Source organism: Ptychodera flava, chromosome 17, assembly GCF_041260155.1.
Source record: "Ptychodera flava strain L36383 chromosome 17, AS_Pfla_20210202, whole genome shotgun sequence".
Taxonomy (NCBI): Eukaryota; Metazoa; Hemichordata; class Enteropneusta; family Ptychoderidae; genus Ptychodera; species Ptychodera flava.
In genome coordinates, this window is record NC_091944.1 from 20,503,092 (window position 1) to 20,524,297 (window position 21,206).

Here is a 21,206-nt window from a genome sequence, read left to right on the forward strand (position 1 = left end):
TTGAACTATTTCGCCGTAGTTTTACTGATTACAGGTTGGTAATGTTCTTTTAACTGGCACTTAATATTTTTAACCCAATCCGCTAACCAGAGGGTTTGTTGTCAATACACACACGTTACAACCAAAGATGATTACTAGATATATCGTTACACGAATGTGACATTTTTCCCCCATCCGTACCAGGCACTAATTTTGGAGTAAAATTTTGTATATATCTGACTGCTAAATCATTTGACAATGAGTGCATTGTAAGTTCACGTTTAAGGTATGTACCTTTGTGTTTACCAGCTGCGATGTACGTTGCTGCTAATGAAGAATCGATGTTGCTCAGTGAACTCGTATCAGACTACAATAAAGCCAGCCGTCCGGTGCGAAACAGGTCTGACACTGTGGACGTGACTCTGGACATTGTCATAATGCATATCATAGACCTGGTAGGTTTTCCTATCAATTGCTTACGCAAACCCACTCCCTATCTATAGTGCATGCATTAAGAAACAAGGTTCCATATGCATTTCACACCTGTGACTATTGAATAATCTCTGTTATCGAAAATGAGCTGGCTCGGAACAAAATCCCAGCAAGTCATAGCATGCTTTTATTTTTGGACTGCTTTATTGACGAGCTTTGTATTTGAGTATCCAGAATACTTGCACTGCAGAGCAACATTAGGCGAACATTTTAAACACAACTGTTCATGTTATTTTCACCTTTAGGAAGAAAAGACCCAGGTGGTAGTATCCAGCGTCATGCTAAGACAGGTAAGCTTAGAATAAAACAAAAACAATTCTTAATACAAAGATACGAACAGTTACCTGTACGAAGAATACCACTGAAAATGGCGCGGGATTTTCATCATTTCTTTTGAAGTTCTTCATTTAACTACTATTGGTTAGGTACTGCTGTCTATTCTTAGGTCTGGACTGACGATCGCCTGAGGTGGGATCCTTCAAACCATAGCGGAGTTGACAACTTACTAGTGTCTTCGGATGTAGTTTGGTTACCGAGTATTTATCTTAGGAACACGTAAGTAGTGATAGTATGACTCCATTTATAAGCTTACGAAGAGTTCAAGTGCGACATTAACCCTTTGGATTTCCTCTCATATTAAGTGAAAACATATGTTTCAATTCTTTATGCCATGACTTCATTCTCTGTATCGTTAATGGTTTATCCTCACGATAAGGGTGTTGACCAAATATTTTCGATCATTATATGTAAACGTAGTCAGTCCGACAGTGCCGTCAGTAACTGCCACTATTCAGTGTGTCGAGGAAGGTGGCAGAATTCGACCTCAGTTTTAATGCTTCTGTTTGGTCTAAATGACTTTGTAAGAAGGTCATCTTTCTTCTACCAGGTTGGACGGCGCGGAAGCACCAACAATCCCTCCTTTTGTGAGAGTCCAAGCAAATGGAACAGTCGCATTAGTGAGCATTGGCCAGCTACGAAGCCACTGCAACCTTGATATGACGTACTTTCCCGTGGATCACCAAGAATGTTTTCTAAGATTTTCCTCCACGGTATATTTTAGTGATGAGCTCCGTCTGACAATGGATCGTTTGAAGGACGTCGAAAACACAGTTGTCCACGTCAATTACGAATGGGGCGTTACTAATATATCCGCGAGTGTGTCCCTAGTCCCGAACAACATCACACCTGACTTCATATCGGTCGTAAACCTGCGTGTAGATTTGCAGAGAAATTGTCTGTATTACGTAATGACCATTGTCGTTCCAAGCATTATGATGTTCATCCTCTCATTTTGCGCCTTCTTCCTTCCCCCGGACTGCGGAGAAAGGCTGAGTTTTACAATTTCCCTTCTGGTCACCTTAAGTGTTTTTCAGCTTATTGTCGGCGATACAATCCCTACAAACTCAAACACGGGTCCTTTACTTGGAACTTTCATCCTCGTTATCATGGGAATCGTTTCATCGACAGCTGCAGTATCAGTCGTCATGATTAACTTGCAACGCAAAGGACGATCAGGCGTGCCTCCAGTCCCTTGATAAGTAAATCCTGAGCACACACAATTGCAGCTGCAGGCAAAGACGACGACAGACGCCAATGATGGATGAAGGTCATCCGAATGACGTAGGTGTATCTTTGCACGTGTACGAGAACAAAGTTGGATCACAGCTGAACATGGCAAATGGCAACAACGCTGCGGAAAGAGATGCAAATTTTCAGGAAGATTTTCGACTTAAGACGGGAGAACAACAACGATGTAGCGACGTGAATCAAGCACAGCACAATGATTTCTACCGTTGTTGTGATGACAAGAAATATTGTAGCAGGAATACTTCTGAGAGTGAACAGGTATTACGCCAATATATGCAATTTAACATTGTATACGTCTATGTATGCCTTCAGTATGTATGTATGTATGTATGTATGTATGTATGTATGTATGTATGTATGTATGTATGTATGTATGTCTATTGGTATTCATAGTGGTATTCACCTGTTATCATTTCATGTACAGATAAACGATGCTGAAGATAAATGGAATAGCTTGGTTGTAAAGTTGGACAGGATGATCTTTTTTCTCTACGTCATTGTTGTGACCGTCTTCGTAGTGGTTGTCATGGTCAGGGTACCTTGACCCTCCCTACTCCTTGGCACACGGTGACCCAAGACAGCTATAGAGCATCGAGTGTGTTTGCATTTGTAAGATTACGCGCGCACAAGCGTTGATGTACATATCAATAGATAGATAGAGAGACAGACAGACAGACAGCTAGATCGATTAAAAAGATGGATGAAATGATAGACAGACAGATAGATATAAAGATAGATCGTATAGATATATAGATGAATGGAATGATAGACAGATAGATAGATAGTAGATAGATAATAGACATACATACATTAAGAAATAGAAAAAAAGATAGAATGAAAGATAGATAGATAGATAGATAGATAGGTACGTACATACGTACGTACGTACGTACGTACATACATACATACATACATACATACATACATACATACATACATACATACATACATACATACAAGCATGCATGCATGCATGCATGCATGCATACATACATACATACATACATACATACATACATACATACATACATACATACATACATACATACATACATACATACATACATACATACATACATACACTACATACATACAGAGTTTCTTTAAATCAAGACACATGACACTATTTAGGATTGCTTAAGTTTGAACAGTGACTCTTAATGCTCATTAATCCTTTCTATCACAACACACAATCGACAGCCATTTTGTCTTTAACTAAATCAAATATTATTCGAAATTGATAGTTTAAAATGTCACGATTTACACTTGTCATTAATTAATCATTTCTTTATATTTGATGATTTTGTCCAATAATCGTCCATGGTATCACAGTATGTGTGTTTCAATTTTTCACGAGAATAGTAATGGCACATTTAATCAATCTTAATCATTGTGATAGACGAGACATTGGCATCGTCATCTACCCTCTACTTATTATACATAATTCTGCTGTTATAGAACTCTGACATATTTTCATGTCTATAATTACATCAATGCCTTTGTTATGAATTGAATAGTCCACTGTATGTTCCTATCGAAATGGACTTGAAATGGACTTCAAAGTAAAGAAAACACACTCGTAACAAAGAGGAAATAAAGGTACCTGTAACACATACATTATTGTACTCTGTGTTAATATTTGCAAAGGTTCAATGGTTACTATGAAAGACGTATGTTTCTGAACTGACACTTTGAACAAGGCTTCGCTGCAGTAATAAAAAATGTAATTTATTGATGTCGAAGATATGCGATACCTAGAATGTTATATATCGTTGATGGTAACATGTATCCAAGTTAAATTATGCATGTCACGTAAGTTCACATTTATGGCGAATGACAGTACTGCTCCTTCTCTCTGTCTCTCTCTCTCTGTCTCTGTTGCTCTCTCTCTCTCATGTGTGACGGTTACCATTCTGTCATTTAAACTTAAGGGACGTTCATTCTATCAAAGTTGTCATGTGATGGATTGAATGAGAGTGAAGATAACGCCATTTGTCATTTCGCACTTCGAGAGACAAATTCTTTAGACACTTAGTTTCATACAAATATAGTGAATAATACATAAGTATTACACATAGACGGGTGAAGTACAAACAAACCCCATCACATTGTCTCGTAGAAGTCATTTCGATGCTTGTCGATTGCTTCATTCGCAGTCCCACGGCAATAACCTCGCAAGTTAAATTTATGAGTAAAAGTCTGTGAATGCTACTTTCACTCTTGACGCGATTCGACCGCTTTTCCAGGTTCTCACACTTGTAATGTACACTCATCGTTATCTCAGTGGCTTAGATCTTGGATCTTCTGAAGCCATCGCTTTGCAAGTTTACACAGTATATCGAAAACTTCGTTTGCAAGCAGTTGGTGTATAGTGTCACTCCTAGATCACTGCAGTGTCTCTTAAAGTCAAATTTTAAATAACAGGTCGCCAATGACAAATCAAAACCCCATGTGTAAATTCGATCTATTCTTGAGACAAAACACGGGACTAAAGAAAGGTGATCAAATTCATACATAACTTTGTGTAAAAATATTCAAGTCGTTGTCAATATAACTGATGTTCATCGCATATGAACAGTTCTGTAGGATTCCTATACTCTACATTCTAGAGTAAACCCTTACATTTTATCGTAAATTGATGAGACGCAACGTGTTGATGACATACATATGGCAAGAGATGATTAATGCATAGGTCTTTGCGTATCTGTATTAATTTATCCTCATGTAAGTTCTTCACATACTTCAAATTATGTTACTTGGTAATATTGCTCATGTAGTGCATCTTCGATGATTAGAGCTAGATATTTTTTCATCGGAGATAAAAAACTAATTAGCACGAACGAAGAGAGTAAAAGTGGTATAGAATATTTTCTTTAGTCATAGTTTGTAAAACACCATATCACGATATGTTACATGTGTATCGAAACGTGATCACTTTTCCTCTGCTGATAAGGTAAAATAACCTGGGAAAGTTTCCAAGATGTGTACATAGTCTTTCAGCGATACCTTTCACATCAATAATTCATCTCCAGTTTATCACTATCAATATGGACTTGTTAGCTTTATTCTGGAAGATGAAAGCCTATTTCCTCAAGGGGATATTTGCCGGGCAATATGAACCCTTGACCTCATAAACAGAAAGTCTTAACTTGCACGCTAGGTTCGGTTCAATGGGTTTTGATCGCGAGTATTCCCAGGTTGAACAAACATCGTCAATTAATGTCTTCTTCGTATGGCTATCTTCTCCTTCAGCGGTCATCGACAAAGCGCTCACGCGTTTATTTATTCATGAACTCGGTACTAATGCATCATTCTGGGTTTTCATGTTGTGAATAAAAATGGACAACCTGGGTAGCTCAGAAGAGTGGGTCATAAATACAATGATATATTGAACACTTTGGAGTTCCCACGTTAGTGGCCTACACTGGGAGGACTTCTCTGTGTCTTTTTTATATTACACACTGCATACGTAATGAGTCTATCATATATATTTATCTCTTTCCAAATGTACTCTATTATATGACAGTTTGCCATTTTATTTTCTTGTGCTGAGATATTGAATAAGTTACTGATGAATGTAAAATCTCTGCCATTAAAACACTTGCATCTTGCATGTGTACGAGGACAAAGTGGAAACAATACTAATCATGGAAAATGGCAACAACGCTGGAGAAATGGGTTCAAAGTTTTCGGGAAAATTTTCGACAGGAGACGGCAGAGCAACGACGAGATAGCAAAGAATATAAGGTACAACAAAATTATTCACACTGCCGATGTGATGACAAGAAATATTACAGCAGCCATACCTAGAGAATGAACAGGTAATTACATCAAGGCATGTATAGTTCTGTCAAATTGCATGCGTGCCTGTCGACCGGCCTGTATTGCTGTTCGTATAAGCAAACTTAGGTAGGTAGGTAGGTGGATGGATGGATGGGAGGGTAGGTAGGTAGGTAGGTAGGTAGGTAGGTATATAAATACACAGATGGGCATAAATTCATAGGTGCATTACGTAGATGCATAGAAACATAAGAAAAATACATACAAAAAAGCATATTATGTTCCTTTTAACGGTGACTCTACAAATTCATTAACACCTGTTGCAACCAAGGATCGACGACTACTTGTTCGATATATTATGTTGCATTCGAATGTGATAGCTTCCAATTTTAGAAAATTCGACGTCGGACAATTAATCAATTCACATTTGGTAATTTTCCCGCACTTTTCTCTTCGGTATCAAATTATGCATTATAATGTTTGTAACGATTACCTCGGGACATGAACAATTTGATTAGCGTGGGACATGGACATTACCGTGGGACAAGGACAATTGAAATGTGTTTAATCATTGTTATAGGGGCAATGATCATCATCTTGCAATCGTCTGCTGTGTTTTTGATATTCATATGTACTGTAAATTTTATCTTCAATTTATTATATTAATAATCAATATCTTCATTATGAATTCAGAAGCACACCATACTTTCCCTGTCACTATGAGTATACAATGGACTTTGAAGTAAAGAAATAGTGAGACTAACAGTATATAAAACACATTTTCACATTGTGTAAATTTCCACGTGAGTTTACTTTTTTATGATTGGACTCGCATTTTACGGAAATGATACTTCTGATAGCCTATCGTTTATTAATTGAAAATGTAATTTATTGACGTCGAAGAAATGCATTGTGTGGAATTTTAACAACCATAAAGGTGACAAGTAAAAGGTTGCATTTACTGCTTGCTATTCCTCCACGTCAATCAGTTGTGACGTCCATATATGACAGTTTATAGTGAACAACATATGTGACAGTCACCAGTAGAAATCGAATATTATGTCACTTGTTCCAAACGGAGATATAGCGCACTGAACATTCGTATGCGTACGCTGTACGTAAGCACATGTCTACCTACGCTGGGATGGTAGATGATCAAATACGCAAGTAGTCCTTGCTTCCGTTGTTGAGATAATTTCAAAAATGTCAAAAAATGTAGCATTAGTATGTTTTGAACGTTAATAAAATATGGAAAGTAAAGGAGAGGTTCCGCATTGCACGTAGTTGAAACAAGCAGAGGTCGTAGTTCAGGTCATGTCATTATGTGCCCCGGAAGTTTTACATGATGTCAACATTGATCAGTCATGGACCTCGAGTCATTTGACATGTACCTGCATGTGTACGGAATTGGAATGGCATGGCCTTATGGAAGTTATGGCATGGACATGGCTCTTCCTTAGTGAAGGCTGAATAGGTACGTATATTTAATCAGCTAATAGTAATTTGCAACCGCCAACAATAAAATTAAAACAAGACCGGGTGAAATTCAGCTAGCCTTTGCTGAAACACGTTCTCGATATGTTCGATTCACGTATTGATTTTGTGACAGCTGAGCCACTTTCCAAGATCAGTCGCCGTCAAACACATGTAATCATGTCTCTTGCGGAACACAAATTCAATGTTGTTGACTTCAAGAAGAAAATGAGCGAGATTAGTCTGAGTTTTCGCGTCATGGTCATATAGCTATCGAACCCACATGTTCAAAACAAAGGAAGGTGACAGCAATATTAAACACATTCGCTCGGCTCGGATTTTTTTGTGTACATTTAATATGTGAAGACGTCCTAAATCATGTTTAAAACTGGTTTAAGGCTTGTTTAGGCTGCTATCGTTATGAATTATTTTCTCAGTCTGTCGCATACCTAGCTATGAAATTCATAACTTTGAAAATAGACTGATTTCACTTCATTTTGACGACATGCCGACTCGGCGCATGGCGCCCCCATTGACTACTCGCTTGGATGATTGACATTCGATGCGTGTCGACCCAATTTATTTTCGATAATTTGTATCACTATGTGTTTTCGTTTAGGTTAGCATGTGTTTTCTTTCAGGGTAGATAATGGTTGCCATGGGATGATCCAGTCCGAGAGTATAAACAGACCAGCTTGCAGTTTGTGTTGTCAAAACACAAACAGACCCATCACTGCAGTCTAATAACGTGAGTATACTTGTCTGTGTTTGTACAGCTGATAATATTATTGGGGGCTAGAGTTTTGTTTCAACTAGTAGTAGTACTGCTCATTATTCAGACTTAAAAAAAATCTGTTTATATTGCCTTGGCACTCAGTTCATAAAGATGGCCTGGGTTTATTTGTATGTTGTTTGCAGTAATTCATAAAAAGCGACTTGATCAGAAAGTGAACTAAAATAATAGAAAGATTTTGAAACACTAAAAATGTAAAATCAATTATGTCACTGTTTGTTTTGATAACTGGCATGCAGGTAAGTTCTGTTGTGGTAGAGCATGTGTTCAGATTTTCTGTGGATGATGCAGATATTTAGTAGATTTTGGTCATGTTCCTTTTTTTACTGTCAGAAAACCTTGTTAAAGATTTCTACTTTATGAATTGATTGACTGAATTCTAGAACATTTATGCCCAGCTTTGACTTACAGCAGTAATTTGATAGCTAGCTGAATTACTGTACAATTACTTTGTCACTTTAGTTCAATCTTGACAGTTGTAGCATGCTAGCAGGCTACACCTACCTATTTTGCGTAGAAAAATTCTCATTAAGATTTGATTGCATAGTTTTCCATAGCTGCCTAAAGTCCTTACTGTCCACATTTAAAGTAAGTGTCATTGTTGTATATAAATATCATGTCACAAAGGTCTGCATTGTTGATTATATACCAGAATTTCCTGTGAGATGGTAATAAAATATGATGTAGAAAATATATTTCAAGTTATTTTTGACGTAGCAGACCATTTTTAGCAAATATAACATATATGACAGGTGCAAGCACAAAACCTTTTACTTGATGTTTACACTTCAGCAGTGTAATTTCATTCAGGAGATTTGTGTGGTATATTGAATGATACCAGACATTTTGTAAACAGATTTATACACCCGGACAATACTTATATTACACAGAGTCAAATTGGACACAATTCCAGATCAGCATTTCTGTATCATCTTGTGATTGAAGCTCTCACTGTACATAATGTTTATTTGAAGAGATGTCAACTAACTGAACCAACACTAGCTAATGAAATGATCAACTTAGGCAGCTAATCATTGCATACTTATTTGTCAGTTCCAAGACAGCTGAAAAAAATGATTTTATTTTGTTCTTATATTTCAGTATGTCACAAGAGGAATCCCAGTGCTCCAGCTACAAGAGTTCACAAGACTCAGACTTTTCTCCATCTGCAAGAGAAATCAGAAGTGAGAATCAGTTAGAAAATTATTTGGAAGGATTTGCAAGAGGGGCATACATGTTAAAACCACAGCTTTCCAGACATTTACAAGAACTTGATAGAAATGAAAAGGCTCCAAGATATCCATGTAGTAAGTGTTCCCCCATTCTCAACAGTGCTAAGGAGAGTTTCACATCCATTATACATCCTGCTGATCAACTCCTTAAACGCCGAGCATGTTACCCACATCCCAAGAAGAGACAAAAGCATCATCGAAACATCAGCAAAGAAAATGACTGGCTCCTCGAAAATGTGTTTGATGTACTTGGGAATTATCAGTTTTGTCAACCATGCGTAGTTCAAGTTTTAGGAGTAGGTTCTGAAAGATTAGCAAAGTTACGAGAAGTTAAAAGAAATCTACAACAGGAACCCACAAAAATAATCACCAAGCAAGAAGTTGTCAATCAGAGACTTGAAAAGAATGTCATAATGCCACGTGCAGTCCAAGAAACCTTTCATCAGTGGTGGTCCACTGTCGGTGAAAATGAAAGAGTGGAAGTCGTTGCAGAGAAACCACAACATGGACTGGTTGGAAAACCAAGTAATCACGCAAAGACAGGTCTACAAGAACAGTTTCTCAGCTTTGTTGACATGAACAGTCAACACAATGGCAGATCTAATTCATCATTGGTTGAGTACTTTTTCACACCCAAATTTAGTAGGATTAATACTCCAAAGCCTGATGAAAGTAATTTTGACATTAAAATGAAATCATCAGTTGTTGGTGAGTTTAACCGTACACAAAATGAACAAGGCAAGTCAACATGTAGTAACTCTTCTGCAAAAAGATGGCTAGATGGACACAGACCAAAACATGGGATTATGCCACATCAAACTGATTACTGTGATACTTGCAAGGAATTGCTTCAAAGGATCTCCTCAACTACAGCCATCATGAGAAGAAAAACTCAGTCTGGAAATGCCGATGAAGAAGAAATGACTAAACTTGAAAATAACAAGAAATCAGTGGAAGAAGAATTACAGAAACACAAAGAACAGGCTCAGCAAGGATACAGATACTACAAAGACACTGTAAACAAATGCTACACTCAAGGTAAAAGAATAAGGCAGCTTGAAGATAAAGACAATTTGTCAGCTGATGAGAGGGCCGAACTTGATGATCTTAAAGATAGTTTTGTTGCTGTGTTGTCCCTCGATTTCAAATGACTAAACAGATACCATACTGGGGTAGATCAGCTCAACCAGCAAGTACCTACTACAAAATGAAACTGAATGTTGACATTTGTTGTATCGTTGATCACTGTACTGGACAGGCCCATATTTTCCTGTTTGATGAGAGACTTGGACCAAAATGTGCAGACCACACTCTGTCACTACTTACCAGGCATATCAATACTAAGTACAGACTGGTAGGAGATGTCCAAGTTTTCATGGATAATGCAGCTATCAACAAAAACAAATATCTCAGTGGATGGTTACAAGAGATGACATCAAGGTTTAACTCCTGTAGAGCCTCCTTCATGCTACCGGGCCACACAAAGTTTATTCCAGACTGGGTTTTTGCCGGTATTGCCCATACTTACCGTGTAAGTGATGTATTTACCATGCCGGAACTTCTAGACATAGCCGGAATGTATGGCAATGCAAATAACCTGTCAGGGGCAGATGACATTAGTGAATGGAGAGATGTTATAACATCAAAGTATTCTGACTTACCTGGTATCCAGCAGTTGCATGACATCAGAGCTTGCAGACAACCAAATAGTGTGAGATGCGAAGTCAGAACACTGTGCTGGGATGGAGATTGGCAGCAGAGTCCTCAAATAGTAAGTATACTGCACTACTCTTAAACTTCTGAAATATGCAGCCATAAGCTGGTACAGGTCAGTTGACAACAAGCAAAATTTAGCATAACTTAGAAATGCTTTAATACAGGTATATCTTTTGAAGTACTGATCAAATTTGTTACGTAGAAGCATCTGGATTTTGTATCTAATTTTTTTCTGATATATAATAGTGTTAAAACCCATTCTGCAAAAAAATGTGAGTGTATCCGTCTCATTTACGGTATTTTTATGTTATTCAGTTTGTACAAAGCTATTTATTCACTGTTAATGAGACGACATGCTCTGCATGGCTAGATAATCTGACATATTTGATCTTGTCTTTGCTCGTGTATTTGGTAAATTGTGTCAGGTTTTTTCTGATATTATACCATTGAATCTGTGGAGTTGTTAAAAAACCCTTACTTTAAACATGTCTGTGTGTTGATTATTTTCCTCTTATATTATGAAAATGAAATTAACAGGCAACTTTGTTTATAATATTTCATTTATATTTTCTCCCAGGTAATTGACCCCAGTGCAGATGGTGTACCTGTAGCATACCGTCAACTCCATATTATCTCCACAGCAAAGAGACAACATCTGATCACCATGTACAACAGATGGATACCTGAAGACAGAAGACTGCCATTTCTACCAGACAGACCAGTATAATATGTGCATAGTGACAGTGACTTTGCTCACTTTTATGGAATATATAAAGTGACTGTCTTTCTTCTCAAGTGGACTTGTGATAATGATATGAAACCATTGGACATTTTGACCTGAACCCATGTCTGTAATCGCCTTACGGATACTGTTGCAGTAAAATAGTTTCCATGGAAATGAACAATTGTTTCCATGGAAATGTAAAATTATAAGAGATAAGTTGTTCGTTTGTCTACTGATATGGGATGTATACAGTGACTGTCTTTTTCACATGTGGACTTGTGATAATGATATGAAGCATTGGGCATTTTGACCTGAACCCATGTCTGTATTTGCTTCACAGATGATGTTGCAGAAAATTGGTTTCCATGGAAATTTAAAATTGTCATGAAGCTCAGTTGAAAAGTTTGTCCACTAGTAATAATAAAGCATTGTATGTTTTAAACCTGAACCCATGACAGTGCTACATAATTATTTAATTTTCAAGGCTGTTTTTGCTGCAATGCCATATGTACTGTTGTGGAAAATTAGTTTCCATTGTGAAATCCCAAAGAAGTCTCTGAAGAATATACGACCTGTAAAATTGAAAGTGTTGTCATTTCTCTAAATTTTTGTGTTTCGGATTCTTCTTTGAAAGTATTATCAAAATGGGTAATAATTTATGAGGGTCATTGCACTCGTTTGTGAGATACAAGACCATGAATTTCAACATTTATGAGAAAAAATGCTGAGTGATCATTTTTTCACCCACACTTTTTCTATGGACAAAATCATTGAATGCTGTTTATCTCAAGCTTAAGTGCGATGACCATGCAATTTTATTTTATCACTATTATTTATTTCTTTTGACTGACCTTTTCTGCAAATTTTCATGAAAATGACAATAGTTCAAGTTCATGTAAACCAGCAATTCTAAATGTAATCCTATGAGAAGGGGTAAATTCCACACATGCTTAATACTCGTACATCAACTCTTTTCTTATTCCCATCTGAAAATCGTTACCATGGAAACCAATTTAAACAGAAATCCATGAATCTTAATTTTTTCATGTCAGTACAAGTAAAACATTCTTCATGTGATAGTAATTCTATAACTGTAAATGCAACTTTGCTATTGCCAATCAATTTACATGTCTCTCAGTGCAGAATGTGTGGCTGAAGATGTACTGGTACTGTACAGTGGAGTGATGTGAATGTAAGTATTTCTGTATGGCTTTTTCAAAGGCAAATTTTACATGGAAGTTAATGAAATAAAACTGTGAAACTTTGCACAAACAATATTTGGTTAGTGTTCTTTCCATTTGTGTTAAAAACTCTATTTTGATAAAAGTGACATAACATTTGATTTCTACTGGTGACTGTCACATATGTATTTCTTTAGAATGACATAACCCCTTTGTCAGTAGACAGAGGGAGAGAGAGTTCGCTAAGGATAACTTTTCGAAGCGAAGATCGCATAGGAAAAACAAACAAAATATTTTTTTACACTTTCCATGTTTTCTGCCAGTGACGTCAACCGAAATCTAACTTGCCCGTATTCATTGAAGTTGTCTATGCTGTTTTGTGTACACACACATCAGAAATAATGTGTAGATGCTGGGACTATTCCTCTTTAATTATTCCTCACTCATATCTGTTGTTTGATTATGTCGATCGATACACTTTCCATAAATCCCTTTTGAAGTGACTGGCGAAATTGAAAATATCACAGCTGCCTCGTAAATACCGTCCGATATTTGTTCTTGCTTCATTCGCACTTCCAGGGTGATCACTTGCAACACGATTGATTTACGATGCAATTCTATTCGCGTTGTATATTTAGTCGGTATATTTAAAATTATTCTGCATTCACAAACACCTCTGAAATCCCAAAAAGTTGTCAGATTTTTCAAATGGCCCCCTGACAAACTAACAATGTCCCCTCTTCTGATTTGCTATAATTTCGGAATCCCCTCTAAAAGGATAGGACAGAAATTACAGTTCCGTAGTATTTTTTGCACAAGCATTATTGAGGGGTCATGAAATTTCACGCATGCCTTTTGGGGAGGGTTACCATTTTTTGCGCAACTGTTAGAAGGCAAAATGTGGCCTATATAGTGCTTCATCCAAAAGTATCAAAACATAATACACGGGAGTCTATTTGGCAAACCATTAATATTTTCCCATAAAAACCAAGATATATCTGTACATATATGTTTGATAATTCATCATGTGATTGTACTTTGCTCGCAGCGGCAGGTAAAAAGTGCATGTGCGTACAAAAATTTCATTTTTAGATGTCATCGATAATGTTGATTCACTGTACATGGTAGTCTATGAGAAAATTTTGAACAATTTTTCCCGATATAAAACTAGCAATATCTGTGCATTTACAGACGTTTGATAATAAATATAAATGTACTTGATTAGCATAGCGTGGTTATGAGTGTACATGTGTACGAGAAATTAAATTTTGGAATTTCGCCGAAAATGTTGATTCACTATACATGGTAGTCTTGACAAAACTTAGAATGATTTTTAGCTCACGTGTGTAAACACGTGGGCTATTGTCATAGCGATGTCTGTCTGTCTGTCCGTGTGTGTGTGTGTTAGTGTGTGTGTGTGTGTGTGTGTCTGTCTGTCTGTTTACACGATAACTCAAAAACGCCCGAACGGATTCAAGTCAGATTTGGTAGACAGGTACCGTATGCTACTTGCAAGAAGTGATTAGATTTTGGTTAGTGTGGCTTGCATATTAATGAAGTTATGCAATATCGTTTTTTTTCCGTACAATGGTTTCCCTATGGAGACGGTAATGACAGTGTGGACATATATCAAGAAATACTGCACAAAATTTCATGAAACTTTTCACAGATGACAATCTCAGAACATTATGATGATGCTGTGAGTGTCATGTCAATTACCTTCTCATTTGCATATTTAATGAACTTTTGTTATTAGTGAGATAACTCCGAAATTACTGCACCAAACTTGATGATACTTGCAACAAATATTGATCTGATATATATCTAATTATACTTAGAAGCATTGGGCAGTGTCAAGTTAATAAATAGGTCATTTGCATATTTTATGAAGTTTTGTAATTAGTCATATAACTCCGATATAACTTCACCAAATGTGATGAAATCTGCTGCAGGTACTGATCCGACTGATATCTAACTGTAGTGTAAAGCATTAAGTAGTGTGAAATTAATTAAGGGTTCATTTGCATATTTAATGAACTTTGTAATTAGGTATATAACTCTGAAATTACGGCACCCAAGTCTTTGAAATTGGGTACAGATATTGTTTTGATAAATATCTAATTGTACTGAGAAGCATTTGGCAGTGTCAAGTTAACAAATAGGTCATTTTCATATTTTATGAAGTTTTGTAATTAGTGATATAACTCCAAAATAACTGCACCAAATGTGATGAAATCTGTTGCAGATACTGATCCGACAGATATCTAATTGTGGTGTAGAGCATTTACTTGTGTTAAGTTAATTAAGGGTTCATTTGCATATTTAATGAACTTTGTAATTAGTGATATTACTCCAAAATTACAGCGTTAAATTTGATGAAACTTGCTACAGATGTTGATCTGATAAATATCAAATTGTACGGAGAAGCATTGAACAGTGTCAAGTTAATAATTAGCTCATTTGCATATTTCATGAAGTTTTATAATTAGTCATATAACTCCGATATAACTTCACCAAATGTGATGAAATCTGCTGCATATACTGATCTGACAGATATCTAACTGTGTTGTAAAGCATTTAGTAGTGTAAAGTTAATTAAGGGTTCATTTGCATATTTAATAAACCTTGTAATTAGGTATATAGCCCTGAAATTACGGCACCAAATTTTGTGAAACGTGCTACAGATATTGATTCGATAAAGTTAATTTTGCTATGCATCATTGAAAGTGTCAGTTAATATAGGGATTATTTGCATATTTAATGACCTTTGTAATTAGTGACATTCCCCAAAAGTTACTGCATTAAATTAAATAAAACGTGCTACAAATGTTGATCTGATGGATATCTAATTGTCCCATGAAGCATTGAGCAGTGTCAAGTTAATTAACAGCTCATTTGCATATTAAATAAGGTTTTGTAATTAGTGATTAAAATCTGAGAGTACTGTGCGATGTTGAAAAAAACCTGCTTCATTTAGTGATAACATATATCTTATTGTTCTGTGAAGCGTACTACTATTAATGAACATGTTGTAAAACACGTGAGCATATTCAGTTCATATCTGGTTTCCAATATAAAACTAGCAATATCTATCCAATGATAGACATTTGATAAAAGTGTGGATACAAGTACATAATTATGTGTACAAGAAATATTTGATTTTAGAATTTCACCGAAAATGTTTATCCACTATACATGGGAGTCCATGAGGAAACTATGAATAATGATTTTACAATACTGAACTAACTAAATCTGTGCTTTTGTAAGTGTTTGACAAATAATACAGATACAGTTGATTCAAATAGGGAGTTTGAAAGTTCAGAAGCTGACAACAAGTATGATATTGGAATTTCACCCAAAATTATTATTTCACTTCTCATGGTAGTCTAAATGTAAACTATTAAATATTTTCCCTGACAAACTCACAATGCGTTAAAGTCTCCTCTTCTGATTTGCTATAATTTCGGAATCCCCTCTAAAAGGGATAGGACAGAAATTACAGTTCGGTCGTATTTTATGCGCAAGCATTATTGAAGGGTCATGAAATTTCACGCATGCCTTTTTTGGAGGGTCACCATATTTTGCGCAACTATTAAAGGCAAAACCATATAGTGCTTTGTCCAAAGATATCAAAACATAATACACGGGAATCTATTTGGCAAACCATTAACATTTCCCATAAAAAACCAAGATATGTCTGTACATTTTTATATGTTTGATAATTCATCATGTAATTGTACTTCGCTTGCAGCGGCAGGTAAAAAGTGCATGTGTGTACAAGAATTTCATTTTTAGATCTCATTGATAATGTTGATTCACTGTACATGGTTATCTATGAGACAATTTTTTCCCATGTAAAACCAGCAATATCTGTGCATTTATAGATGTTTGATAATTAATATAAACGTACTTGATTAGCATAACGTGGTTACGAGTGCACATGTGTACGAGAAATTTTATTTTGGAATTTCGCCGAAAATGTTGATTCATAAGACATGCTGGTCTGTGACAAAAGTTAGAATGATTTTTTTCCGATATAAAACTAGCAATATCTGTCCATTTATAGACATTTTATAAAAGTGTGGATATAAGTGCATATGTGTACAAGAAATATTTGTTTTTGGAATTTCACCGAAAATGTTTATCCACTATACATGGGAGTCCATGAGTAACTGTGAATACTATTTTTAAACACTAAACAGACTAAATCTGTGCTTTTATAAGTGTTTGACAATTGATACAAATGTACTTGATTCAAAGAGGGTGTTTGAAAGTTCAGATGTGGACAACAAATATGATATTGGAATTTCACTCAAAATTATTATTTCACTTCTCATGGTAGTCTACAGGTAAACTATTAAATATTTTCCCTGACAAAACTTGTTATATATGTAATATGTAAGTATATATGTATATGTGTAAGTGTTGTTAAATATTGACTTTAAGGCTGTAATACGTTTCTTGATAAACAATGATAAATGCTCTCTGTACAATTACAAGCCAAACTATAAATGAAGGTAAACATTACAGTTATTGTCCCTTTTGCGATCACATAAGAAAGGTTTGGAAAAAGGATTACTTCCCTCACCTGTAGACACGATTAATACATTTGTATAAAAGGGACATTAGGTGCACCTTTTGGCCTATCAAGTATGTTTTGTTCTGTGTATCGACTACATTTTCTTGTAATACTCCCCAAAACTCAGTTTGGCAAATATTCTCTAAATGCAAGTGTAAAGACCGTAACCATTGTTATTGATGACAAATGAATTTTAGTCCGGACTTGAATTCAATTCTGAACAATAACGATGCTGAATGTAAACAAATGGCTTATTTATGAAGTATTTTAACATTTAAACACATGATTGGTGTTATTGAATTTGTAGAGTAACCTTTAAAAGGACTGTGCTTTTTTATATGTGTGTTTGTATCTTTCTTTGCATCTAAGTAATGAAATACAGAGATAGAGGCAGGTCGTCAGACACGCAACCAATTTAACAGAAATAGACATGAGTTGATGTAATGACTGTTCACTCTCTAGGTATAGCTGTTGAAATATATCTTGTCATATATTGGCAGTGTTAATAATTGTAACACATTCAGGTGCTCAACAAACCTATTAAAATAGACTTTCAGTTTTAAATGGGCCTTTATTATAAATAGGTTAATACCATATTTTCCATATTTTTAACAATAAATGTCAAGGGTTTCAGTTCTTTTTGATAGATTCCTAGTGCTAAAAATATACCAAAACCTTATTCATATTAGAAACTATTAAGCAATGGGCATTAATTTGGCAGCCATGTTGGATTTATGCAAATTATCATAGTGTTTTTGTAAAACATTGAACCTCCAAAATGTTACTTTATGCCCAAGAAATATTTAAACTTAAAGATTACTGAATTAACTTGTTTTGATATGTTGTGTATGACTCACAATGTCATCTGTAGGAATTTTGGCAGCCATATTGGATTTATGCAAATTATTAAAATGCCCATGTAAAACAGCGTACCTCAAAAACTGTTTGCCCATTCCTAAGAAACGTGCTGTGGCGTAAAAATCACAGAAATAGCTTGTTTATTGTTTTATGAATATTATTTTGCAGGAATGTTGGCAGCCATATTGGATTCATGCAAATTATCAAAGTTCCTATGTCCAACATTATATCTCCAAATGATTCCCTGTGCCAAATAAGTAATGTTAGACTATAAAATTACTGGAAGAGCTTGTTTATCATGTGATATGTGGACAATAATGTTGTTTTGCCAGACAGCTGGCAGCCATATTTCATTTTTGCAAATTAGACATATTTCCCAAAGTCATATTCGAGTAAACTTTTGATTATCTGGGTGTCTCTCCAAAAATGCATTCTGAAGAAAGAGATTCTTTTGCAATTTGTGGTTCGTCTAAACCTATTTTGACAGGACTAATAAAAATTCCCAGGTTGAATAAACATCGTCAATTAATGTGTCCTTCGACTGTCTTCTCCGCCTGAAGGTTTTAACTGGTTCCTAAGGTTTTATTTATTCGTGAACTCGGTGGCTAATGCCCAATGTTGCTTTATATTTCTGAGTTGGTATGTAATCTGACTTCAAGATGGACAGTGTACTTTGGTCAAATTAGGTTGTCATGAAACACAAGCTTACACGTTGAAAGCACTTCCATAAAATATACAGACTTTTCGACGACCTGCAAACTGTAACTACCTGTATATAAGGATGAACACACACACACACACACACACACACACTCACTCACTCTCTCTCTCTCTCTCTCTCTCTCTCTCTCTCTCCTCATTATATTGTGGAGTGTTTATCGAAACTGAGCAGTCACGAGTCTTTGCCGAGGAGCTTTAAAAAATTAGATCTTAATGAAACAGATATTCTAGAAATCATGAGTACTTTCAAAGTGCAGTACAGCATGTTGACTACGTGACTGCTCGCTTAGAGTTAATGCATTGGAGAATATACTACAGAAAGACGATTGCTAGTTATTTATTTATATATTGTATTTTCAATCATGTATATATCCAACTGTGTCAAGTAAACGTCTATTGTTACGTATGCAGTCTCGGTATTTTTATGTGTTGATATTTAAATATACCATAACTTCATGTTGGTGGCTCAATTGCACACCTCCTTACGTACGACTAAAACGTGACCCACAGTGAATAAAGAATTTTGTGACCTGATGGCGACAAGGGTGGGGTAACATTCTCTAAAACGTACGTAACATATGAGATGAATATCGATCAAACAGGTACCTTATGTAAAAATTAAGCAAAGTGAATTGAAAGCACGTTCTGACGTTATGTTTGAAGTACCGGACCTGGCGATAGCAAGTTTTGCCGAACGTGTAATATTGTAAAATTTAAGGCATGGACATGGTTACAAGGAAATAATGCAATCAAAATGCTGGTAAAAATAGGATACGCATACACATTCAAACGCTTTTTTTGGCAGGTATCGCAAGTTGGTAGATAAATACAATATCTCACTTCGACAAATGATCACTGATGGCATCGGTGACATTTGGCCTTAGTTAGTGACCACTACCTATCTGACTTATAGATTGATATATAGCGGGTGCCACATGTGGGCAGGATGCGCTTACTATTTTCGAAACACCTGACATCACTTCTTGGTCTTCTGGCCAGAGGTCCATATATCTTTCTTTCATGAATATGACATTGTTTGTGTACCGTCTATTTACTGTCTGTTCTGTGCTGTTTTGTATCTATGTTTACAACTATTGTCTTGCGAATTCCGACCTGCTGTCATTGGTTTAAGGATTGGTATGATTGCGATTATATACATAGTCGATTGCTGTAAAGGAGTAATAGGTTAACCTGGAATATAGGATTATTACTCTGAAAGCGGCAGATGAAAACAAGTTAAAATGTCGAGGCAGAATACTTTGATTCAATATATTTAAATGATCTCGATTCTAAGCAGTGGCATTAGATGATGTAAACCCAGAAATGGAAGTACACCTCAAAATCTAATCACTCATATCTTTGGTGGAAGTAACCAAGCTGTGCAATGGAATATTGGTAAGATACTAATGAAGAAAAACACACATGTGAAATAGCTGATGAAAAAATTGAAACATGATTTGAAGAGGGTCATCCCTTGCCACCAATATTGATGCCCAGGGATGATCTACTCCATGTTCAATTGAATAATTGCAGAGTTAGCAGATGTACACTTTTAGAGCAACAAAATCCCTTTACCTACTTATTTCAAATTTTCATGTCAAACATACACCCAGATCCAGATACACACATGCTGATCAAAGTCGAGCGTAATGTCATCGTAGCGTTTGACTGTATGATCGCCATCAGTTGTTCGAAAGGTGAACCCCTCGGTCTTTCATTCAGGTTCTGCAGGTATTGAACTCAATCAGACGTTCAGTATGATGATGAGTACTGGTCCTAGGGTATAAGCTCTGTACCTACTGAGTTTTTTTCGTGAAACTTGTTTATCAGGGATTCAATATCTTGGCCCTAAATTTCCACCACGGAGTTTAAACTGGATTGGCATCAACACGAAAGCATAGTCAAACTGCTTTATCAACGTTTACTTTTGCTACATGAATACATTTTGTAATAACGCGAAGTGTAAGTTTAATGACATTCTAGATGACTTCGTGTTCAAATGGCTAAATGGCTATTCTGTCCATCATTTCTTGCTTTTATTGACCCTCCTACATCCAACTTGCTTTAAATCGCTGTTACGTCACTGCTAGCA

The 21,206-nt window shown here is 36.0% G+C and overlaps 2 protein-coding genes across 6 annotated transcripts; both read left to right on the forward strand.

Annotated features, from left to right (window-relative positions):
• The first annotated feature begins 6,962 nt into the window (after positions 1-6,962).
• On the forward strand, positions 6,963-10,670 carry LOC139115747 (uncharacterized). 5 transcript variants are annotated; one of them, XM_070678073.1, is made up of 3 exons: positions 6,963-7,312; positions 7,931-8,059; positions 9,206-10,670. In XM_070678073.1, the coding sequence occupies exon 3, from the start codon at positions 9,207-9,209 to the stop codon at positions 10,485-10,487; it is 1,281 nt and encodes a 426-aa protein (XP_070534174.1). In that variant the 5' UTR covers positions 6,963-7,312; positions 7,931-8,059; position 9,206; the 3' UTR covers positions 10,488-10,670. The 5 variants fall into 5 exon arrangements, with proteins under 5 accessions (XP_070534174.1, XP_070534172.1, XP_070534176.1 ...); XM_070678071.1 differs by having other exon boundaries at positions 7,953-8,059; XM_070678075.1 differs by having other exon boundaries at positions 7,958-8,059.
• Positions 10,671-10,696: 26 nt separating this feature from the next.
• LOC139115749 (uncharacterized) lies at positions 10,697-12,981 on the forward strand. Its single transcript, XM_070678076.1, has 2 exons — positions 10,697-11,107; positions 11,630-12,981. Exons 1-2 carry the CDS (start codon positions 10,712-10,714, stop codon positions 11,777-11,779), a joined length of 546 nt encoding a protein of 181 aa, XP_070534177.1. The 5' UTR covers positions 10,697-10,711; the 3' UTR covers positions 11,780-12,981.
• Positions 12,982-21,206: the final 8,225 nt, after the last annotated feature.